Raw genomic sequence first — 25,843 nt, forward strand, 5'->3', positions numbered from 1 at the left:
GTAAAATTAGAAAGTCCTGTCACTCACTCATTATTTTCTGTTCAAAGTCAAATTTTGTAATCAATTCTCCAAACTCCAAGAATTTAAAATTAATTTTTTTATATATTTTTAATTTTTTTAATATATTGATAAATTAAAAATAAAAATATATTATTTTCATATATTTTTATAATAAAAAATACTTTAAAAAAATCATTATCACAATACTAAATATTATCTAAATAAAAAGTACAAAATTGTAAGATAACAAATAATAATAATAATATATGATTTATTTTTAGCAATTCCAAATTCTGTTGCCGACTTATTCAATCCATAATATTTCCTTATGCCAATGTTTCTGAGGCACACCCGAGCTGAAAGTCCAAGTTAAGGGTCTAGGTAGTACTAGTTTATAAATTCACGGTAAGCGGCGATTTAAGTTAGTATTTTTTTTAAATATAATAAAACATATTTAGGTTATAAAAATCATTTAATATTATTATTAAATTTAGACTAGTGAGTCAACTTTAAACCCTTTTAATTCAACTCTTTATCTAGTCCAAGTTTAAAATTAAATTATTCAAGGATTCTTTAATATGATAAGTCGACTTAGTCGGTTAAAAAACAACCGGGTCAACAAATAAAAAAAATATTGAGGATGAGATTAATAAAAAGAAAACATTTCGACCCAACTTTATGTCTAGCCTGGGTTTAAAATTAAACTATGTAACAGTTTCTTTGGCATGACCTAGTCTACTTATCCGATCCAAAAACAACTCACCCGACCAATAAAAAAAGTTTGAGAAATTAAAAAAAAAAACGATGAAATTGAAAGAAAAAAACTATTAACTCGACTCCTTATCTAGCTCGTGTTTAAAATTAAACCGTGTGAAAGTTATCACGACGTGATCCAATTAACTTGATTAGTCTAAAAGTAAGCTAGATAATTGTAAAAAAAAAATATGATGATGAAATTGAGAAAAAAAATAAAATTAAAATTTAAAAAAATGAAAAAAAGAGCTAAATTAAAGGGGGAAAAAAGAAAAAAGAATCTAATTTCATAAAATTTAATTGTAGAAGAGTCTAACGGAAAGAAAAGATTTAAAAAATTTTAAACACTATGAATTTATTTTTTAAAAATAAATTAATGAATGAGATGATTTCAAATATCTTTTAAATAAATTTTTTTGCATATATGACAAAAACATAAGTGATAATATATATTGATTTATCAGAGACATATTTTTCACTTGGAATAGTCACCGGAATCTTTCCCTCTCACACGCACAAACACGCGGCATACCCCTAGTGGAATACAATCCACTTGCAAGAGGACCACAGGCAGGCAGGAAAAATCGAATGGCAGGGACAGGGATCTCTTCTTGTTCGGTAAAACGAGCCCCCCACTTGCTATCGGCCAAGCTGCTCACATCAGCTTTGTAATTTGAATCCATGGCATTCCAAGTGAGTGATTTCAAGGAACAAAATTGAGTTCCTTGCGCACCTTCACTGTTCAAATCAACAGTGAAGATCCATGGGAAACAAATTTTATGTTTTCAAATTATTGTTGTTTTTTTTTAATTTTTAAATTGTTTTGATGTTAAAAATAATTTTTTTAAAATAAAAAAAATTGTTTTAAAGTATTTCTGGATGAAAAGCAACCGCTACCACACTCTCAAACACCTATTCTTATTAAGTATTAAGGTAATAAGTTATAATTCTAAAATTTAACTAGGAGGAAAGTTCTAGTCATAGACCGGAAAGGTCAAATGAGATTGATTTAATTTTTAAAAAATAACAAAAAATAATATTGTTTTGGTCCTTTTTTTAAAAAAAAAAAAACATCAATAAGTTGAGGACTAGGTCGATTGGGTTTTACCTCGAGTCAACCTATGTTTTTCACCGGGTCAAACTAACTCACTCCTGTTTTTTTAACCCAATCTATTCCATGCTTCACGTTAACCAAGTCTCGGATAAACCTTTCAAATTAGTTCAGATTTTATAACTAGGATCAAAGCCTTGAACTTTCAATTTTATTCAATTTTTTATTTTCTTTATTTTAGAGTAAAAATTGCATGATAATGTAATAACTCAATTTTGGATCCCCAAAAAAATTGTTTTATAAAGAATACATTTTCTTTTTTATTCAAAAATAAAAAAATTCCAAAATTTAAAATCAAAAAATATTTTCAAAACACGAGGAGATAACTCATCGAGCTGCAACAAACCAAAATAACCAGACTGTGATATTTTTATATGATGAGCTAAAGAAAGCCTTAACGGAAAGAAAGTGGAGGTTGAAATCCAACTTAACCAATATTAAAAAAAATTAATTAAATTTAAAGATTTAATGAAACTTTTAATGGGTTTAATTGGTTTAATTAAATATTTAATTGAAAAAAAAAATTAAGTTTAAAAGTCAATTTAACCTAAATTATAAAAATTAATTAAGTTTAAAAATTTAATTTAACTTTTAATAAATTTTATCGAGTCAATCAAGATTCTATTAAAAAATATCAAGTTTAAAGATTTAATTTGTATCAATTCTAAAAAGTTAAAAAATCAGAGACAATTAAACTACTTGAAGAGGTTAAATTAGTGAAATCATGGCTACATAAAAAAACAGAGGACACCCAAAACAGAGTTCCTCGCGCACCTTATGAACAGTGGAGGTCCATAAAAATCTCCATTTTTTTTCGAGTCTTAAGATAACAAGTCATAGTTATAAAAAGCCAAATCTTTGGGATGTATCTATCTATTTTACTGGGTACAAAAAGGAAAGGACAAGCTCCAGGAGGTACTTGTACTCTCTCCCTTGAATGGAAGATGAGAAAGCAGCAGAGAACAATAAAGGATTGAAGGAAATAAGCATCTTTCTCCATTAGGTGGTGCTTTCATAAGCACATACTATGAACAATCATCAGAACCAAAAGAAAGAAAAGGGAATAATCACTTTAATACAATAGCAGATGGCAACATTATGCATAGAAACAACACTCTCCACTGCACCAACTTGTTCCTGGTTGACAACAAAACATTGGGACAACCTCCTGTAACTCATTCAACTGAGTTGCTTCCCTTCCTAAGATACTAAAGTACTATGCAAACCTTATAATTGGTGTAGTATAATAGGAGCTCCATGTTGTGGTTGAAGAGTTATGACATTACCAGGAGCATGCGTGTAAGAGGGTGAAAGCTCAAACCAGAAATTTTGTAGAATCATAGTAAGAGCCATCTTTGCTTCAGTCAAGGCAAAGTTTTGGCCTAGACAAAATCTAGGGCCCCAACCAAAAGGGTAAAATGCAATTTCATCCTTTGATGCTTTTGAAACTCCTTCAGAGAATCTCTCTGGTTTGAATTCTTCTGCGTTGTCTCCCCAATACTCAGGATCATAGTGAAGAAACAAGAATGGTAACAGGAGGTCTACCCCAGCTGGAATGGACATTCCTCGAATGCTTGTTTCCTTTAGAGTATGTCGATACAGAAGATTCACAGGTGGATATAGTCTTAGTACCTCGTTTAAGATCATTGAGACCTGCAAATTTATTTAGTTTCATAAACCAAGGATTTATAATCGTTTCCAAGGAATTGATTGTAACTCACAAAACATGGTAAATTAATGCGTGAACAAAAGAAGTACTTACAATTCTGAGTTGTTTTATACTATCGGTATCAGGTGTTCTCTTCCCACAAATCTGCAAAACTTCTTCTCTTGCTTTCTCTTGCCAGTCTGGATGCATAGATAGAACTACCAATGTCCAAGTGAGTAAGTTTGCTGTGGTCTCTTGGCCTGCAAAGAAGAACAACTTGCATTCCTCGATTACATCTTCAATTTTCATGTCATTATCAGCATCATCTCTGCCCTTTAGAAGCAAGCCTAGCAAGTCAGCATCGCCTAAGTCTCCATTTTGCATGGCCTGCTCCTTCTTATGGATAATATTTCTCAATGCTGCTTTTATCTCTTTGTCTATGCTGTATCTCTTCTTGTTCTTTTTAGAAGGTATGAATCTATTGGAGAAGCGCAAAGAAATGAAATGTTGTTAACTGGGATTTAATGTATTATCAGACATTGGTTAAAATTTTTAACAAACACCAAGAGAAGCTTGAATTTGCAAGAGATAAATGGCATTAATATGTACCTCAAACCAGGGAAGTAAATGGAATAAAAAGCTTCAAGGACCAAAGTGACTTGATCTTTTTGAAGATCAAATATTCTCTTTCCCTCTTCATAGCTGCTTCCAAAGGCTGCTCGAGCTATAACATCACTTGCAAGAATATTAAATTCGCTTGCAACATCCAATTCACATGATCCCTGAGGACCTGCTAATTTCTTCCATCGCTGAACCAGATCACAACAGCAGGCTGAAAATGCTGGGATCATCCCCTGTTCACATACCAGCACTAATCAGCATATAGACTCTAATACCATATCAAACGTTGATTCAATTCAAAAGTTAAAAAGCTAGTGATTGAAGGCTAAAGATCTGGAATCCTAAAATCCTTATAAAACATGTATGCAAGTTAAATGGCTATATTAGTTCCCGCAAAGTTTCATTATGATAATCCAAGAATTCTTTCAAGCTTCCATCTCAAGTTTGACTACAGTACACGTTTTGGTGTGTATAGCTGTACCATCTCCTCATCAAAGAATCATCTTAATCCATTAATCCAATAGAATACCATGTCATAGAACTACCTCAATCCAACAGCTCAAGCACAGGTTCCAAAATATGATTTATGTAACTCTCTATCACTCCTTCTTGCCATTTGCTTACATTGATGAATGTTTTCTGGATCAGTTTTTGCTTATGCAGCACATTGGTCAATTGATAAAATGTAAAGAAGTCCAAATAGATTCTAAACTTTCAAATGCAAGCTGTAAAAAATTCTTAAGAATGTTTAAACTTGCAATATTCAGGTAGGTGAAGTTACCCTTAATCTCTCAACGTGGAAGGCAGGTGTCATCAACCTTCTGCGTTTGGCCCATTTGTCTCCTTCCAAGGTTGAGACTCCCAGTTGTAATAGACCCACAAGGGCATTTCGCGGTGGCTTTATAATGTGACCACTCGTGTCTGTTAACACCAACCTCACCAGCTCTGGATCAGCTAATAGCAGGCTAGGTCTTGTCCCCATCCAACACAGGGAGACCTTTCCTGTTCTCGTTCGCATTACAAATCAGGATAATACCAATTACCAAGTATATGTATGAACAGAAATTCCTAAAAATAATAAAAATCTAAAAAAAATGAGATAGCTTGTGAAGCTGCTGCTCACCGTAAATTTGCACCATTTTATAAAAGAATGGAAAGACACGTGGTGCAATTTCTTGATTTAGAGCAAGGGGCCTGGACCTTGCTTCTTTAGAAGACCTTGCAAACTCTTTCATATCACCATTCAAAATCTTGTAAGAAGTGCCTCTGATCCCTTGCTTCCTCAAACGCTTCTCTTGGCTTTTCGGCTTCAGCCAAAAAGTGTGAGCAACTCTAAACACAACATAGAGAGATAGAAGTAAAGAAGAGGACAGAAACCCTCTGAAGATAAAATCTTCCATTTTTGTTTTTTTGGTTGGAAACTGCTGCTTCAGCAAACTTGGGATCGATGAAATTTGATGGAAATGAGACCCGATTGGTGAAGAATTTATAGGGTTTTTTTTTAGATTAACTTTGGTGTTCGGACAGCTTGCGTGCATATCAACTAATCCTACAGGTTCTGAAGTTAACAATTATATAAATTTTTAGTGACCCTGAAATTTATAGAACTCGAACTGTTGAATTATAAAATATAAACTCAGAATCTGATCAATTAATCAACACTTTTAAAAAATAAATTTATAAGGTTTTTGTTAGCTCTTATTGAACTTGGACCTTATTGCTTTCCTTTCTTTATTTAATATATATATATATATATATAAAAACACACACAATGAAATTCTATATGAACACTTGTCACCAACCAAAAATAATGGTTATAACAAAGTGATTTGATGTTTATTTTTTTAAAAATAAGATATTGAGTTGGAGTTTTATAAATAAAATATATTATTATTAAAAAATACTTTAATTTTTATTAAATCAACCTAATTTAATAGAATAAATAGGATCCGATAAACTTTTAAATATGAGGATCTAGATTAAAAAAAAACACATTTGTCATTAGCCGGTGAATTAAAGAGTGGTGACAATATATGATTAATACATGTTTTTTATATACAAAATTAATTTTTTAAATATTTTTTAATTGTGCTGATTTAATAATTTTGAAGTTTTAATATAATAATTGTGATCAGACAATATAGAATTATTGGTCTTGATATGACCATTTAGGAATGTGCTTCCATGTTCCATAAAATTTAAAAAATAAAATTTAATTTAAATTTAATAGTTTTTATATTTTTAAATTATTTTAATATATTAATATTAAAAATAATTTTTAAAATATAAAAATAATATTTTAATATATTTTTAAATAAAAAATAACTAGAAAAACCACCACACGAAACCATCAAGATTCAAATGAGATAACAGAAGCCCACGTCGACCTTTTGTTTTTTCTTGACAAACTTAACACCAAAATCACGTGTGTTGATTTCAAGAACATTTTAATATTTTAATATTTAAATTTTTGAAATATAAAAATAATATTTTAATATATTGATGTGATAATCTCGTCTCATTGTTTCACAAACACCAAAATCACGTGTGTTGATTTCAAGAACAAAAACAATAAAAAAGTGAAAACGACAGAATCCTAATTTGCCTTGCAGCCCAAGGGTACGAGAGAGTATTTAATAGTGTGATAGTGGTTGCTTTTCAAATAATTTTTTATGCTGAAATATATGTTAATAATTTTTTTTATTTTTTAAAAATTATTTTTGACATCAGCACATCAAAACGATCCAAAACATACAAACCATATTAAATTTTAGCAAAAAAAAAATATTTAAATTTTTTGGGAATGGGGTTTGCACCGCGTTCCCAAACGCATTCGAAGATTATTCTTACGTGATATCCGATAATAATAGATTCTGCTGAAGTTATCAATTAAATATAACTAAAAAATAAAAGTATTTTATTATAACGGAAGTAATTATAAATTAAAAATGTTTTCACTGTGGATTCCACTACTTACTTAACAAGACTTATTATGAATTATAAGTGATTTCACTATAAATTATATATTGCTTGGTAGGAGCATAGTGAGGTTGCAGACTCGCTTCCCTAGGTCAACTCCAGTTTTGGTGAGGCTGCAGCCCCCAGCTGCAGACACTTGGCACTGGGGCTGCCAAGCCTTGGGCGGCTACGCGTCAAGTGGGACTGCAGACCCCATGTTGTAGAAACATGGTGTTGGGACTGCCCTGCTCATAAGGTTGCAAACCCAGGCGAGTGGGTCTGAAAGCCCACGCCTCAAGGTCTATTGAACCGAAGCGCATGGCTGCAGACTCGGGCCGGGGGTGCAGACCAGCTTGAGTAGGCTGCGGACCCAGGCGAGCAGGTCTGCAAACCCCGCGTGTTTGGGGTCTGCAGGCCCACTCGCGATTTGCAGAACCCCGCACCTGGGTGTGTATAACCGGAAGTGGGGTGCAGACCCGCCCCCTAAGTATTTTCTGTGATATCTGGGGTCTGCAGACCCACACGACTAGGCACACCTGGGTTTTTTCTGCCAAGTTTGAGGTTTGCAGACCCCCCCCAGGGATTGCAGACCCATGCGGCTGGGTCTCCAGACCCCGTAGAGAAAAATAATAAATTTTTAAAACATAAAAAAAATATAATAAGTAATAAAAATTATAAAAATTATTGTTATTGTTATTGTTATTGTTAATAAATTTTATAACAAGATTATTTTTTTAACTTCAAATTAATATTTTTTCCTTTAATTCATATTAAGATATTTTTGTATTATTTTTTATGTGATTATATAAAAAATAGATTTAGAACAATAAAAATTATTATCTCAATATATTTTTTTAAAATATTTTAAGATATTTCTAATTTTATTTTTTTCTCTCTTGATTTTTTTTTCTTTTCTCTTATTGATTTTTTTTTTCATACTGTAAAGAGAAAATAAATTAATGTGATTTTGTTTTATATTATACAAAAGTTAGGTGATGATAATTTTTTTTCATTTAAGGTTGGGTCGAATTTCCTTATTAAAGCATATTTGGTTTTGCGTTCCAAAATTTTTTTGAAAAAGTTTTGAAATTTTTTTATTGTTTTCTTAACTTCAAATTAATACTTTTGATATTTTTGTATTTTTTTAATTTTATTTTTAAATATATTGAGATTGGGTGTAGTTGCGCAACCACACCCAAGAGAAATATATTAAGTTGGGTATTTACTTCAAAATAGCTTTGGGTCCAGCCGCCGCTGGACCCATTAGCCTTGGGTCATGTCCTTAATATAATCCATCAGCGTTGGGTCTTGCCCCTAGCAGGACCCATCAATAATTTTTTTTTCATTTTTTTTCTTTCCTCTTGAGTCAGGCATTCTTTTCCAAACCCAAGAAACTTGGGGCAGGAAAGAGCGCCTAACCCAAGGATCTTGGGTGTGGCTAGGCGCAGACTCAAATCCCTTAGATCTTGCAGACCTGTTTGACCCAAGATTATTGATCCTTCGTTAGGATCCAATCTCTTGAGTCCTGCATCAAGACCTAATTTTTTGGGCTATGTCAGGACCAAAAGCTCTTGGGTCTGGCGTTGGGACCCAGGGTTAATGGGTCCTACGTCAGGACTCAAGATTCTTGGGTTTTAAATTTTTAAATATAATTATTTGTATTATAATTATTATTATTTTTTATTATAATTAAATTATTAATCTAAAAAATATAATTATTTTTGTTATAAATATTAGTATTTTTTATTATAATTAAAATTATTAATATTAAAAATAGTATTATTTGTGTTATAGATATTATTATTATTATTATTAAATTTTAAAAAACTATTATTACTACCGAAGAAAAACCATAATTTTTTAAGGATTAAAAAAATAAAAATTTTGGAAGACAAGTGAAATATTATTACTAATATTATAAATATTATTGTTGGTTCGGCGTTGCAGCCAGACTCAATGCTCTTGGGTCCTACATTGCAACCAAACCCAACGCTTTTGGGTCTTAGATTTTTATAATATTTTTTTATTAAAATAAAAGGTGTGCCCGCGGTGTAGCGCGAGCAAAGAAAAAAAATGAAAAAAAATATCAATTATTATTATTATTGTTATCATTATTGTTAATAAAGTTTTTAAAAACACTTATTACTATCAAAACTTTGGCAAGACAAGTTCAATACTATTATTAATATGATAAATATTATTATTATTTGTATTCTAAATATTATTATTTTTATTATAATTAAAATTATTAGTATTAAAAATATTATTATTTGTGATATAAATATTATGATTTTTTTATAATTAATATCATTAATATTAAACATACTATTATTTTTATTATAAATATTATAATTTGTATTACAATTAATATTATTCATATAATAATTAATAAATTTGTATAAAATATTATTAATATTAAAAAACAATAATAGATTTGATTTGAAGGGTAAAATTAAGAATTATTATCACTTTTTTTATTATTGTTATTGTCATTACCAGATTTAAAAAAACAATTATTACTATCATCGAAGAAAACATAATGTTTTTTAAAAAGATTGAAAAATATAAGAACTTGAGTAGAGAAGTTAAATATTATTATTAATATTATAAATATTATTAAATTCATTAATATTAAAATTAAAATAAATATTATTGCTATAGAAAAAAAAACATAGATTTGATTTTAAGGGTAAAATCAATTATTATTATTATTTATTTTTTTCTTCACTTCAAATTAATATTTTCCTTAATTCATATTAAGATATTTTATTATTTTTTGATGTGATTATATATAAAACAAATTTAAAAAATTAAAAAAATATTATCTCAATATATTTTTTAAAAAATATTTTAAAAATTTCCAATTTTATTTTTTACTCTCTTAATTTTTTTTTCTTTTCTTTTATTGATTTTTGTTCAAACTGTAAAAAGGATCCAAAATAATTTTGGATCCAGCCGCCACTAGGCCCATCAGTCTTGGCTCCTGCTGTGAGCATGATACATCAGCATGGGTTCTATCCCTAGCAGGACCCATCAATGTTGGATCCTTCCCCTAGAAGAACTAATTAGTAATTTGATTTCATTTTTTTTCTTTTTTTTAGGTCAGACATTCTCTTCCAAACCCAAAAAACTTGGAGTAGGAAAAAAAAACTACATCCAAGAGAATTTAGGTGTGGCTAGGAGGCAGACCCAAATCCCTTGGGTCTGCAGCCTTGCCTGACCGAATACTATTTGTCCTTTGTCAGGATTCAATCTCTTGGATCATGACATAGGACCTAGGGCTAATGAGTCGTGCGTGAAAATTTGTATAATTATTGGTTCTTGAATTTTAAATTTCTGAATATAGTTATTTGTATTATAATTTGTATCAATTCTAAAAAGTTCAAAAATTAGAGAATTAATACTTGAAGAGGTTAAATTATTGCAATCATCATGGCTGCATAAAAAAACAGAGGACACCCAGAACAGAGTTCCTCGCGCACCTTATGAACAGTGAAGGTCCATAAAAAACTCCATTATTTTTTTTTTAGTCTTAAGATAATAAGTCATAGTTATAAAAAGCCAAATCTTTGAGATGCATCTATCTATTTTACTGGGTACAAAACAGGGAAGGACAAGTTCCAGGAGTTACTTGTACTCTCTCCCTTGAATGGAAGATGAGAAAGCAGCAGAGAACAATAAAAGATTGAAGGAAATAAGCATCTTTCTCCATTAGGTGGTGCTTTCATAAGCACATACTATGAACAATCATCAGAACCAAAAGAAAGAAAAGGGAATAATCACTTTAATACAATAGCAGATGACAACATTATGCATAGAAACAACACTCTCCACTGCACCAACTTGTTCCTGGTTGACAACAAAACATTGGGACAACCTACTGTAACTCATTCAACTGAGTTGCTTCCCTTCCTAAGATACTAAAGTACTATGCAAACCTTATAATTGGTGTAATATAATAGGAGCTCCATGTTGTGGTTAAAGAGTTATGACATTACCAGGAGCATGCGTGTAAGAGGGTGAAAGCTCAAACCAGAAATTTTGTAGAATCATAGTAAGAGCCATCTTTGCTTCAGTCAAGGCAAAGTTTTGGCCTAGACAAAATCTAGGGCCCCAACCAAAAGGGTAAAATGCAATTTCATCCTTTGATGCTTTTGAAACTCCTTCAGAGAATCTCTCTGGTTTGAATTCTTCTGCGTTGTCTCCCCAATACTCAGGATCATAGTGAAGAAACAAGAATGGTAACAGGAGGTCTACCCCAGCTGGAATGGACATTCCTCGAACGGTTGTTTCCTTTAGAGTATGTCGATACAGAATATTCACAGGTGGATATAGTCTTAGTACCTCGTTTAAGATCATTGAGACCTGCAAATTTATTTAGTTTTCTAAACCAAAGATTTATAATCGTTTCCAAGGAGTTGACTGTAGCTTACAAAACATGGTAAATTAATGCGTGAACAAAAGAAGTACTTACAATTCTGAGTTGTTTTATACTATCGATATCAGGTGATCTCTTGCCACAAATCTGCAAAACTTCTTCTCTTGCTTTCTCTTGCCAGACTGGATGCATAGATAGAACTATCAATGTCCAAGTGAGTAAGTTTGCTGTGGTCTCTTGGCCTGCAAAGAAGAACAACTTGCATTCCTCGATTACATCTTCAATTTTCATGTCATTATCAGCATCATCTCTGCCCTTTAAAAGCAAGCCTAGCAGGTCAGCATCGCCTAAGTCTCCATTTTGCATGGCCTGCTCCTTCTTATGGATAATATTTCTCAATGCTGCTTTTATCTCTTTGTCTATACTGTATCTCTTCTTGTTCTTTTTAGAGGGTATGAATCTATTGGAGAAGCGCAAAGAAATGAAATGTTGTTAACTGGGATTTAATGTATTATCAGACATTGGTTAAAATTTTTAACAAACACCAAGAGAAGCTTGAATTTGCAAGAGATAAATGGCATTAATATGTACCTCAAACCAGGGAAGTAAATGGAAAAAAGAGCTTCATGGACCAAAATAACTTGATCTTTTTGAAGATCAAATATTTTCTTTCCCTCTTCATAGCTGCTTCCAAAGGCTGCTCGAGCTATAACATCACTTGCAAGAATATTAAATTCGCTTGCAACATCCAATTCACATGATCCCTGAGGACCTGCTAATTTCTTCCATCGCTGAACCAGATCACAACAGCAGGCTGAAAATGCTGGGATCATCCCCTGTTCACATACCAGCACTAATCAGCATATAGACTCTAATACCATATCAAACGTTGATTCAATTCAAAAGTTAAAAAGCTAGTGATTGAAGGCTAAAGATCTGGAATACTAAAATCCTGATAAAACATGTATGCAAGTTAAATGGCTATATTAGTTCCCGCAAAGTCTCTTTCAACTTGTCAAAAAACGATCTTAATCCAACAGAGTACCAGGATTCAGGTAGGTGAGGTTACCCTTAATCTCTCAAAGTGGAAGGCAGGTGTCATCAACCTTCTGCGTTTGGCCCATTTGTCTCCTTGCAAGGTTGAGACTCCCAGTTGTAATAGATCCACAAGGGCATTTCGCGGTGGCTTTACAATGTGACCACTCGTGTCTGTTAACACCAACCTCACCAACCTCACCAACTGATGAACTATAAGAAACAAACTCACTAATTAATTTACACCTCTTAAAGTTAAATTTATAGGGCTTTTGTTAGCTCGTGATTGAACTTGGACCTTATTGCTTTCCTTTCTTTATCTTTTAAAAATATATTTATATACTATACGATGAAACTCTATATCAACACTTGTCACCAATCAAAAATAGTGGTTCGTCAAGTGATTTGATTTTTGTTCTTTTTAAATAAGATATTAAATTTGAGTTTTATGAATAAAATATATTATTATTGAAAAACATTTTATTTTTTATTAGATTAAACTAGCTCGACCGGATTAGTTAAGATTCAATAAACTTCTAAATACCGGGGTCTAGAAAAAAAACACACTTGTCACTAGTTGGTGAATTAGAGAGTGGTGACAATACATGATTAATACATGTTTTTTATATATAAAATTTAATTTTTTTAAATATTTTTTAATTGTGTTGATGTGATAATTTTGATGCTTTAACACAATAATTGTGACCTAGCAACGTAGAATTATTAGTTTTGATATTATCGTTTGGGAACATAATACAAGCTGCGATCCATGAAATTTTAAAAACAAATTGATTTAAATTTAATTTTTTTTGTTTTCAAATCGTTTTAATGTGCCGATGTTAAAAATAATTTTTTAAAAATAAAATAAAAATTATTTTTATACATTTCTAAATAAAAACATTTTTAAAAACAACAATTATCATATTTTTAAATACCCCCACCGAAACCCATCCCATCAAGATTCCAATAAAATAACAGAAGGAAATTGTATTAGTGAGGATCAAGCCTCAAGCCAACGTCAACCTTCTGTTTTTTCTTGACAACCTTAACCCATCTCTTGTCTCATTGTTTCACAAACACCAAAATCATTACGTGTGTTGATTTCAAGGGAAAAAATAAAAATAAAAAAGTGAAAACGACAGAACGGGAATATAAATCCTCATATGCCTTGCAGCCCAAGGGTGCGATGATCCGATAATAATAGATTTTTGTCTTGCTGAAATTATCAATTATGTACTAATTTATTTTTTAAGATTAATATGGATATTCAGACCAGCTTGCATGTATCTCAACTAATCTTACGGGCTCTGAAATTAACCACCATATAAGTCTCCAGTAGTCTTGAGGTTTGTAGGACTTGAATTAGTTATCTCTAGAGAATAAGTTTAAAGTATAATCAGTTGAGCTACACCTCTCGGGGTTATTATGCACTAATCATTTCTATGTGTTATGTTAGAGGTTGGATTAAATTTTTTTAATATAAAAAATACATTCAGTTATTACTAATGAATTTTTTAGTAAAAAAAAAAAACTGTATTGGGTTGATTCTCAAGTATATCATTGGACATTAAATTTATATATACTTTGTAAACTCTAGCACAAGAAACTTCTTTGGGAATAATTAGGCAATTGTCGAGCACCAATAAGACAAGAGGATATGCCATTAATCACCCTACGCTCTTCAATATATAGCTATAAGCTTCTCATCATCGGGTTCTATCACTTTTGTTCGTGGGAATTTCTCTGGCAGTGTTAAGTGGTTATGGCAGCATTGCTGTTATTACCAGACAATTAGTAAATATAAACAGATATGTCACGATCCAAAAAGAACATTATATTTATTTATAAGAGATAATTTATATTTGGTGTAATTTTTTTTATTAAAAATTCAGTAGAGTTTCTTATGTAACGGGACCATACTAAGTTATCAACATCTTCATTTCTGACACAATTCATATTATAATTATAGTACAATTATCTTGAACCCCATTCCCAATCAATACATCACAAAAATAATAAACATGTATTATCCAATAATAAAGATGCAATCAATAAAATCAAAATACATAAATAATTCTAAGGTTTACATATCTTGCAAAGTTAATTGATTTAAGAAAAAAAATGAAAACTTAGATTATAAATATAATGCTCCCACTATTTTATCCGGAACAATTTCTTAATTAAATATACAAATTTGGAGTAAAATCTTCTCTCTCTTTTTTAATCATTCTAACATTTCTAATCCTATAAGCAACTATGATAAAATGCAAATACTTAATATAACACAAAGATATTTTTAAGTATGACATTCACATTAATTACATATAACAATTTTATTCTACCAATAAAAAAATTCATTCAACCTCTTTTACATCATTCATTAATCTCAAAATACATGTTGATCAATATAAATACACAAAAATTATCAAATATTCAAGCATGATCTATTCTACTGTTACGAGGGTACTGGAAATAAGATTAATATTTTATCAACATAATTATCAATAAATGCAATGTATCATTTGACTACACCCATATAAAAATATTTTTTCTATATACTTTATTGTGAATCATTAATATCTTACACCTTCATATTCATCCAATTAATTCCAATCTTAGCCATTGCACGGAGGTGCTACTCCCTTATTAGGAACACTAATCGATTCGCTCAAATATTAGGTACTAGTTTATCCGCTCAATTACCGAGCATTAGTTCATCCACCCAAATACCGAGCATCAGTTCATCCGTCCAAATATGTTTATCTGCCCAATTACCGGGCACTAGTTCATCCGTCTAATTACCGGACATTAGTTCACCTACTCAATTATCGGGCATTAATTCACCTGTGCAATTACCGGACATTAGTTCATCCACCCAATTTCCAGGCATTAGCTCACCCGCTCATTTATCGAGCGCTAGTTCATCTGTTGACATCAAAACATAAATTACAAAATTTCTAATTAAAATTAACACATGTTTTTCAATTAATCTCTCTGTAAAAATTCATAATGTCGAACACTTACCTACTGGTGATGCTTTACTAGTAATTCCCTGTTGCTATTTGGAGCTTTCAACCTCTCCTATTTCATTTAAAAGATCACATAATTTCAATACTTCATCATCCAATAATTTACTTTAAACTTCTCCACATAGTGAAAATTTCGATCAATACAATTTTAATACCCAGAAATTATTATCATTATTTTTAAGGAAGAAAAATAAACCATGGCCACTCCTAACCCACCAAAATAAAGGGTTTTTATTGAAGTACAATCTTGAACTTTTTATTGATATTTATTTATAATAAAAAATACAAATAAAAATTGATGGGCATTAGCGGTTTACATGCCTAAACAAAGGCGTTTGTGTTCCAGTAAAATATTTTATAAAAGCATATATTTTTTATTTTCTTGTGTTTCTTCCTAAAATATTACATAATAAATCAATAAAATATCTCTTCTTTATTATCACCATCCATCAACAATATCATCATCATCATCATAATCACCACCACCATTATTGAAACTATCATCATTTTATCATTCTCTAATATCATCATTATATTATCATCATATTTTTTATAACATTGTAAAATTCATGATATTAAAATATTTTAGAAGATATTTTCTATTTTTAAAATAATTTAAGAAAAAAAATGTTTCATTCTTGTCCAAAGATTTGGAAGAACTATCTTCTTAAAAGGTAAATTGTTGGAATTCATTTTCCTTTGCACAGAGCTAAAAAGAAGGTTATGCTAAATCTAAAAAAAAAGAAAAGAATGAAGAATAGGAATGTAATGCTTATGCCCAAAAGAAATCACGTCGCCATCTATTAATATATGAATAAAATTTTGCATAGAATTTTCTTTTATGATATAATTTACCATCCTTCACTCTAAATATTTGATCGCATTTTCTACACTAAGAACTTTGTAATTAATTCATGGAATATTATATTGGTAATTAAATATTGATTCTGTCAGCATGATTTTTACTAAATGGCTCATAGATAATTACTATTCGTCAACTAAAATTTCCTCAGTTATTTATGTTATGTCGGTAATTTCATCGGTAATTTAATTACTGATAGATTTATAGATGGAAAAAGCACGCCAAATAATAAAAAAATTCATGTTTTATTCCATCTATGAATACAATATATCACTAAAAAAAAAGACCATATATAATTCCATTAGTATTTTTTTCAATATAACTAGTAGAAATAAATCTCTGGTGATTAAACAGTGACAGTGAATATCCGTAACTATATATAAAAATATGAATTATATGTTGTAACATTTGATTGGACTAAAATATCCTTAAATTTTTATTAACTTCGTAACAGAATTATAAATTTTAATACTAATTTTCATTCTTTTTTTTTATAAAAACTTGATTTTTATCTTTTTCATATATTTAATTAACTTCCCTTGAATTTTTATTAAATTGATGACTAAAATAATAATTTTAATACATATTTTAGTCCCTTTTGCATATATAAAGTTAGTTATTACAAGAGAAAAGCTAACGGGTGCCCTTAGGAATACTGTTACGAATCATCTGAATGTATTTTTTAAACTTAATTTATTGTTGAATTCTCTTTAAAAAGTAATAAAAATAAAGTATAAAATAAAAATCAATGATATTAATTAAATACATTAGATAATTATAATTTTATATGGTGATGTTTTTAAGTTTTTATAACAAATTCTAAATAAAAAACAAAAAAATGAATTGATTACAAATATTAAATAACTTATTTACCATTTTTAATATAGAAAATTAATCATTATATTTTGCAAAAAATATATTTTTTATAGAGGCGAAAAGCTATGTTAGGTAGTTTGTGAGTGTGTGTTTGTGTGTTTTGTGTCTTATAGTTTTCTTATTTATTATTTTGATTGTTAAATAAATAAATATTTCTTTTATTTTGACAAGGATTTGTACCATAAGTTATCATATCTTTTTATATGTATCTTTCCATATAAGAATTTTAAAAACTTATACCATAGCCTTATATATCTCTGACACAAAAAATTTTAAATTGTTAAAAACAAATTGAACAAGAAATTAAAAATTATAAAATTATTGAATTTTTAGGATATATCACTACGTCTTAAAAAGCATATTAATGATGTTATTAAATTTTTTTTAAAGAAAGAAACGAGTTTTATACGACTTAACAATGATAACAAAAAAATCTACGACAAATCAAATTTTCTTTTTTTTTCCTCCCTTTTATTTTATGTCAACACAAATATCATACAATAATTAAAAAAACAAAATAGTTCCACTTGTAAAAATAAATAACTAATAAAATAAAACATACTAGTTTGATTTCTTGCACTACATTGTAGGATGAAACTTTTTTTTTTCAATGCGAGAAAGGATGCAAGCTTTGTTAATTGTTTCTTTACCATCAAGAAAATTTTTAAAAGAAAATTAAAAGGTTTATACATGTATTCAATAAAATAAATTGAGAATTATATATATTGATAAATGATAACAAATTTATTGATTCCAACCAAAGATTAAGTCGGGAAGCTAAGATGAAGATACTATTCATTTGGAGAAAAAAGAGATTGAATATTTATTTCAATTTAAAATTGAGTCCCTAAAGTTTTAATTGGTTTGAATCAATTTGGATTTTATTTTACCAAATCGAGCAATCGAGCATTAACTCAAAGTCAAATATTATATTTAAGATCGTGAGAGCCTTATATAAAGCCAACTAAAATAAAATATTAAATTCAATTTCAAGTCAACTTAATGTGAAAAGATTAAATTGAAAATAAAAAAGTCAAGTGATAAAAAATATTATAAAAAAATAAAAAGAAAAAAGAAAAAAATATTGTGGGTAACTATTGCAACTCACAGTGAATTGTGTCTTTTTTTTATGTTACATTTTTATATTTTTTTTAATATTTCTTTCATATCACATTGTCTCGCTTATTCATGATTCTAAATATTGTTTCATGGTTCATCGAGTATTAATTTTACAATACCAAACTACAATTGTGAAATAGAAAGTAAAAAGATTCAATAAAAAAACATAGTAAAATATGAAGAATGTAAATATAAAAAAAGAAGAAGAAGAAGAAAAAGATTGGAGGTGGTTCACTACTTATATGAATAGTGTCCTTACCTCAAGTCTTTCGATGTGTTTTATAATTTGTTTAGTCTATATACATGCATACATAAATAAATGTGTGTATGTATATATAAAAATAATAATAAAACACATTAAAAATAATATAAATTACATTTTGTATTATGTAGTTTAGTTATTTTTTTAATTTGCTTTTATGTTTTTTTAGAATTTACAATTTACATTCTAGAGTTTATAATTTTATAATATTTTATATCCTTACTCCGACACATAAAAAAAAAATTAACAAAAAATATTGAATTATTTATAGAATTTTCGTTATATTTCATTTAATGATCAAAAAAACCTTTTCAGAATTAAAATTACAAAATTTTTATAAAATTAAAACTACTATCTCTACTATATACATTTCATAAAACAATTTATCTACTCATGTTTTATTTATGGTAAGAACCTTTGATCAAATATCAAAAAAGTTTCTATCTCATTATCGATCGCTTGCTCGATAGAAAATTTCAAGTTTTCCACAACACACTTGGCCATGATCTCATCCTCAAACTTTTTTTTTGTCGGATGCCACCATGCAAACTTCAAGATTTATTCCTCTAGATGTCTCCACAACTTCCTTTATCCCGTTTTCTGGCATAGAAATGCCCTTTTGTCTCCATGGTTTTAATGTTTGTAAGCCTTCCACACCAACCTACAAGCACCATCCCACGATGTTTAAAAATACCATGGTAGAGAAACAAGATCAACACCTAGCTAGAATTATTATCCAAATACACACACACACACACACCAAAAAAGATCAACACCTAGAACCACATAATTCTTCTTAGGTGTACCGAATTTTCTAAATCCTATAGCACTATCAACGTGAGTAGTACTCTTGAGCCTTCTAAAGTGAGCATGCAAATCCTGCTTCAAAACCCCTTAATTCAACTTAGTTTAGCAGTACTAGACCTGTTTCTAGTAACCCTAAAAATCCCACCTTATCTTCTTTCTGATAATATTCCATTATCAAGCTTCTCCAAGTAATCAAAAGCAGTAAGGCCCACAACCTCAAAGTCATCCTCTTCAGTGTAGTTTATTCGAACATAGCATTGCGTAAACTCTAGATTTACATTATTTTATACTTAATTTTTAGATGAAATTAAAAAATTATCTTAATTAAATAGTTTAAATTTTAGATGAGATTCCAATATATAATTTATATTATTCTCTAATACATCTTCTCAAGTAAAAGTCCTTTGATCTTGAAACCTGTACAGACTCATACTACCTTGTGCTTGATTTTTATCAAATAAGTGAGGATAGTGAGATTCAAGCTCTTGATCTCATAGTCATCAAGGCTCTAATATTATATTAAACAACTATCTCAATTCAATAGTTTAAATTTTTAAATAAAATTTTAATAAATGAATTATATTATTCTCTGATCATTTATTTTAGATATAAAAACAGTTTAATTCCAAGATTTTGTCATTTAATGGCCTGCTTACCATTCATAGCTACATCTCATAACATTGCTTTGTTTTTTTTTTGGGTTTTGGTGTGATAGTGCAGTTGTCAATACATTACATCAAAGACTCAGAATTCAGCATCTAAAATAGGCAGTGACCCGCTTTTCACATCTATCATGTCTCGCCCTTGTCGGCCTCCAGCTCTCAAACAATGTCCTAGACATGAAGGGGCTTCTTCCAAGGCATAATATATGCAAGTTTCCACATCATGGCATCAAGACAATATATTAGCAAGATATGTCATCTTTTGATCGAAACAAAGAAGAGATTAAGAGAGAGAAGGGAAGGGAAGAATGAAAAGGAAATTATTGGAAAAAGAAACTGATATGGAGTTTGTGTATTTGTATTTTATTAATTTCATATTTTTATTTTATTTTAAATTTTAAGTTGACTAAATATGTAAATTATAATTTATGAAAAAATAGAAACAAAATGAAGAAATAATTAAATTACATGATGTAAAGTGTAATTTACCTCAAAATATATTATTTTAACTGTGAAAATATTACACCTCAAAAGTGTAATATTTATGGAATAAAGAAAAAAATGAAAAAGTTATGCAAAAAGATAATTAAGAACTTAGTATCCATTTTCTTTTTTGTTCTTCTTTTTCACTAAGATGATTCTTTATGACTTTATAGTTGTAAAATACCACCAAAAATAAAGGGAAAAAAGAAGAAGAGAATAAATCAAATTAAAGCCCCTTAATTTAATACACTTTTCCATAATGTCACCCTTATCCCACTTTCTATCGCATTTATGGAAGGTTCTTTATATCCTTCCAAGGCATCTTCCAAGGCATTATTTACGTTCTTCCTTTCTAAAAGAAAATTCTCCGATAAATAGTCCCAAAAATCCTCAGCTTCCATTTTCATTTTTCCCTTCACTATATAGAGAGAAGGCGTACAACAGGAGGCTCATTTGTCTATAAAAATTTCCCTCAAAATGGAGTCTCAAGGATCTCTCTGCCTCTTGTGGGCTTTGCTTGCTTGCTACCTCTTCTCTTTTTCTGTGGCCTACAATAGCTTCTACGTAGGTGGCAACGATGGCTGGGTTATAAACCCCTCTGAGAGTTACAATCACTGGGCCGAGAGAAACCGGTTCCAAGTCAATGACTCTCTTGGTAAGTCCTCCTGTTTTGGCAGTTGACTTTCTGTTTTTAATTGACAAGATTCAGTTTGTTTTTTTAATTTCTTGTGCATTGGTTTCTGGGTTTGTGGCATAGTCTTCAAGTACAATAAAGGGTCGGACTCTGTGTTGCGGGTGACAAAAGATGATTACAACAGCTGCAACACAAAGAAGCCTCTCAAGACTATGGATTCTGGTTCCTCTGTGTTTCAGTTTGATAAGTCCGGTCCTTTCTTTTTCATTAGTGGAAACGAGGATAATTGTCGAAAGGGACAAAAACTGATTGTTGCTGTGCTTGCGGTCAGAACAAAACAAACCCCAACACCAGCATATCCCCCAGCTACATCCCCTAAAGCACCATCCCCAGAAGGTCACAATCCAGCTCAAGCGCCATCAAGATCCTCAGCACCAATTGCTAAACCTCCAACCTCGTCTCATGTGCCATCAGTGTCACCTGTATCCCCATCACCAATTGCCAATGCTCCGAGCAGCAATGCTCCAACTGGGGCTCCAGGGCCGTCACCAGTGACCAAGACACCACAGATATCACCAGTGCCTTCAAAGTCTCCATCACCATCTCCATATGCTAAGCCTCCTGCACCAGCACATTCACCAGAGTCTCTCACCGGGTCTCCAGGTCCATCACCAGTGCCATTAAAGTCTCCATCTCCACTGGCTAATACTCCTTCACCATCATATCATCCTGTTGCCTCTCCAACACCAGCAAGATCACCATCTCCATCAAGTCCAACTCCAGCAAAACCGCCATCTTCATCAACTCCATCCCCGACACCTGAGTCCAGTTCTGGGCCATCATTATCACCCCGCTCCAATGAGGCGGACCTTGCCCCCGCTCCAGCTCCAGCTGCTTCTTGGGCTGCAACTCCTTCAACTACGATGGTTATTGTGGCCTCTCTTCTTATTAGTTCTGCTATTAGTGGATGGCCTTGAGGAGACAACAATCATTTCTATTTTAGGTTGGAAGTTTTTTTAAGTTTTCGGGCTTAATTGTCATTGCTGAACTCTATTAGAAACTATTTTCTTTTGTTTATAAAATTCTCCGTACGTGTGCTGTATCGAAGATTTTATAAAACTGATATTTTTATTAATTTGCAGAATCAAATTGAATAGTTTGTTGGATTTTGCGTGCAGTGTTATTATCTTTTCTTGGATGTATTTGGAAGTGGAGTTTAGTCGTATTTTTTTAAAAAAAATTATATTTTTAAATTATTTTAATATAGTTTGTTGGATTCTTGAAATCTCTTGAAATATTAATAAAACATTCAAAATCTCTTAATTTGTGATAGATTGGAATATTAGAGAAGTTCTCCAATATTTTATCTGCTGAAAATCGTTTCTAATCAATGCATTAACTCAGTGATTCCTCTAACTAAGTGAGGTGATTCCTTGTTGCGGAAATATTGCTATTTAAAGGTATTATTAAGAGGGACCATAGATTTTGGTTGGTTCCATCTCATATTCCCAAGACTTTCCTTTTTTTTTCTTTTTTTTTTTTTTTAGATGAGCTCTATCAATACTTTAATTTCTCTCTTTTTCCGATTTTGTCCATCAATTTATTACCTTTCCTTTTGGGTTTCAAATAGGCAAAAACCTGCTCTTGCAATTAGCTCAGTCAAAGTAGAGGTGAGACCTGACATAAATAGGGTGAGACATGGCTTTTTTTATATATTTTTTTAATACACCTAAAAAATACAAAATTAATTTATGAATACTTAATCTTATATTTATTTATAGTTTACATCCATGGAATGTTTGTTAATTTTTCAATATGGGATAACTATATATAAATTGACTACTATACTCTATTCGAAAACAAAGTAAAAATTGACTGGTATTCAATAAAATAATATATACAATATATTTTTAATTAATTTAAAATTTTAATTAATTAATTTTAAAAATGTAAACTTTAATTAAAGAAAAAATAAAAATAAATCAAGAGTGCAAGTCTGGCCTGAATTAAAAAGCTCAAGCGCACCTGGATTATTTTTTCCTTAAGAGCGGATGACACATCATCTACTTTTCTTTTTTTATTGAGCGGGAAACAAGTTGCGTATTAGCCACTGCCTATAATCCAACCACCATAACTATGGTGGTTAGAAAATCAGGGGGGATTTGCCTTAAAAATATTTTTTTAACCTTTTTTCACCTGAAAACACCATAAAAACCTATATAAACTACCCAACAACCCCAAAACACTTTAAAATCTTTCAAAAAACCATAATTAATCGAATTTCAAAAATCAAAACTAAACATGATTTGCTTTCCTCGCAATGTTTAGAGGGAAAATCACCTTTAATAAACTCATCTCAAGAAAAGGAATTCATTGACACAAAGATCCTCTATTTTGGTGGTCAAATTATGGCTAAATAACAACCTTGTTGTTTTTCAACAAGTTTCTCTTTCCTTTCTCGAACTTAAAGACTAAAAATTAAACAAAATGAACTTCCAGACGAGAATGAGAATTCCAAAAACTTTGAGATTGATCATGCATTTTATACGTGTTTTACATTGTGGTCCTCTCACTTTAGATTTTATCTTTCTAATTTAATTGAAAACCATATCTCATGAAATTAGGCCAAAAAAGAATCAAATTAAGAAAGATAAAAAATTTAAGGATGAAATTTGAAAAAAAAAAGGGATGAAAACAAAAAAAAAGTGGGGCAATTTAATTATTCATATGAACAAACAAACGAATTTTAATTGTTTTAATGTAGTTGGTTAACCCGTCAAATCTGTGACTCAAGTCTCAAGACCAAGATAACCTCATAAAAAGCAAGCTAAAACGAATTATAAAATATAATTCCCGTCAATAAAATGTTAAGGAATGGAATTGGAAAAAAGATCAATTTAAAATGGGGTGAAAACCTAAGTCAACCGGGTTAATTAACCTATTAAACTAGTGACCTGAGTCATATAGCTGAGATAATCTCATAGAAAGCAAATTAAGATAAACCATGAAGTTCAATCTTTAACAAACTAAATGTTAAATGATGAAATTGAAATTGAAAAAAAATAGAATAAGAAAAGGGCAAAATTGAAAATGAATGAAATGTGTGAGGCTAAGATAATCCCATAAAAAAACAAATCATGAACTTTAATCCTTAATAAACCAAATGTTGAAAGATAAAATTAAAATTAAAAAAAAATATTATATAAAAAAAGTAAAGCACTATTAAAATGAATGAGTAATAATGTGTAAAGCTTGCAACCCAAGTTTTGAGGTTGAGATAATCCTATAAAAATAAACCAAAATAAACTATGAAGTCTAATCTTCAAGAAACAAAATGTTAAAAGACAAAATGAAATTAGAAAAAAAATATATAGAATAAAAAAGGTCAAGCACTATTAAAATTAAATAAATAGTGATATGTAAGGTTGTGCCATGTTCCATTTGATGACAAATAACTTTAATTATTGTCCAGTCTCTTCCTAATGTGAACCAACCACTTTTTTTCCTTCAAGCTTTTTACATTTCCCATTTTCTTTCATTGTCATGAACAAAACGTGGATCATCGGTGCATGGGACAACACCTGAATATTTAGTTCGTTTACATATGTCGTCAAACTGAAAAGAGCTTTGAGGTTTACATGATTACTAACCATTGAATAAGGACTGCATTTGTGTGGTGCTTAATTGGTTATTACTCTCTCTTTAGGAAATTTCTTTTATCCTTAGCTAGCTTTTACATCAAGAATAAGTTGCTCTAATTAGGTCTTAAGCGTAAGCAAACCATCAAAAATAAACTTCTTCATTTAGGTTTTAAATAGGCAATCATTTACACTCCATTAATACCGTCGACTTGATAAAAACTAACCATGGAATAGAGAGTAGCTACAAGGATAAAATGTTCATTCACTAACTTAATGGTTGAATGAGAGGGTGTTTGTTTTTGTGGTAGAAAGTGTAGTGTGGTGTAACCACAATTAATGATTGTTTGGAAAGCATTAAACCGTTGGTTAAGGAATATGTGACCCATATAATAATTATGGTCCAACCACAAGTTCATCAAAAGCATGTCTTACTTGCTTCATATGATTATTGTGCAAAGTTATTGAACGTTGAAGATTGTTCAATGATCTCTTGACCAAAAATCTCTCCTCTCATTTCTTCTTTCATGTTCTTTCTGGCTTGCTTCTTATAGTCCCCTTGTTTCCATCAGCAGTTCATAGTTTTTTCCACCGACCTTTTCCCTTCTTGAAACATTTGTTATAGACGTCGTATTTCTTTCTTCTTCTTTTTTTCCAGCCATAAACAATTGCAAAACCCATAAAAAAAAAAAAAACATTTCAACAACAACCACCATCCCTATACAAGATCTACATAAACCACCACCAAATATGTTTTCCTTCTATCCTCTAATCTCATCTTCGTGTATAACCAGTGTTATCTACATCAAAATCTAGGTAAATTTCAATTTCAATGATGTTCATTATCTACTGTGCATGTTTGTTAAATTCATGAAACTAGCCAGATCTTCTTTACTCTTGTAACTATATCCCTATTTGTTGTTGCAAGAACTATTAATTTGGTCTTTACAACCTCGGTAAGCATTCA

The 25,843-nt window shown here is 30.3% G+C and overlaps 3 protein-coding genes across 3 annotated transcripts; 1 reads left to right on the forward strand and 2 right to left on the reverse strand.

The window, feature by feature from the left end:
* Positions 1 to 2,837: 2,837 nt before the first annotated feature.
* LOC7462323 (cytochrome P450 CYP72A616) lies at positions 2,838 to 5,604 on the reverse strand. The gene is made up of 5 exons (XM_002317455.3): positions 5,257 to 5,604; positions 4,915 to 5,135; positions 4,122 to 4,366; positions 3,627 to 3,990; positions 2,838 to 3,517 (listed from the first exon to the last, which is right to left on the reverse strand). Exons 1-5 carry the CDS (start codon positions 5,531 to 5,533, stop codon positions 3,092 to 3,094), a joined length of 1,533 nt encoding a protein of 510 aa, XP_002317491.1. The 5' UTR covers positions 5,534 to 5,604; the 3' UTR covers positions 2,838 to 3,091.
* Positions 2,838 to 12,718, reverse strand: LOC7462324 (cytochrome P450 CYP72A616). Its single transcript, XM_024581507.2, has 5 exons — positions 12,539 to 12,718; positions 12,061 to 12,305; positions 11,566 to 11,929; positions 10,969 to 11,456; positions 2,838 to 3,029 (listed from the first exon to the last, which is right to left on the reverse strand). Exons 1-4 carry the CDS (start codon positions 12,569 to 12,571, stop codon positions 11,070 to 11,072), a joined length of 1,029 nt encoding a protein of 342 aa, XP_024437275.1. The 5' UTR covers positions 12,572 to 12,718; the 3' UTR covers positions 2,838 to 3,029; positions 10,969 to 11,069.
* An 8,262-nt stretch (positions 12,719 to 20,980) lies between these two features.
* On the forward strand, positions 20,981 to 22,404 carry LOC7462325 (early nodulin-like protein 2). The gene is made up of 2 exons (XM_002316855.3): positions 20,981 to 21,259; positions 21,362 to 22,404. Exons 1-2 carry the CDS (start codon positions 21,082 to 21,084, stop codon positions 22,213 to 22,215), a joined length of 1,032 nt encoding a protein of 343 aa, XP_002316891.1. The 5' UTR covers positions 20,981 to 21,081; the 3' UTR covers positions 22,216 to 22,404.
* The last annotated feature ends 3,439 nt before the right edge of the window (positions 22,405 to 25,843 follow it).

The sequence above is a fragment of the Populus trichocarpa genome, chromosome 11 (assembly GCF_000002775.5).
Source record: "Populus trichocarpa isolate Nisqually-1 chromosome 11, P.trichocarpa_v4.1, whole genome shotgun sequence".
In the NCBI taxonomy this organism is placed as follows: domain Eukaryota; kingdom Viridiplantae; phylum Streptophyta; class Magnoliopsida; order Malpighiales; family Salicaceae; genus Populus; species Populus trichocarpa.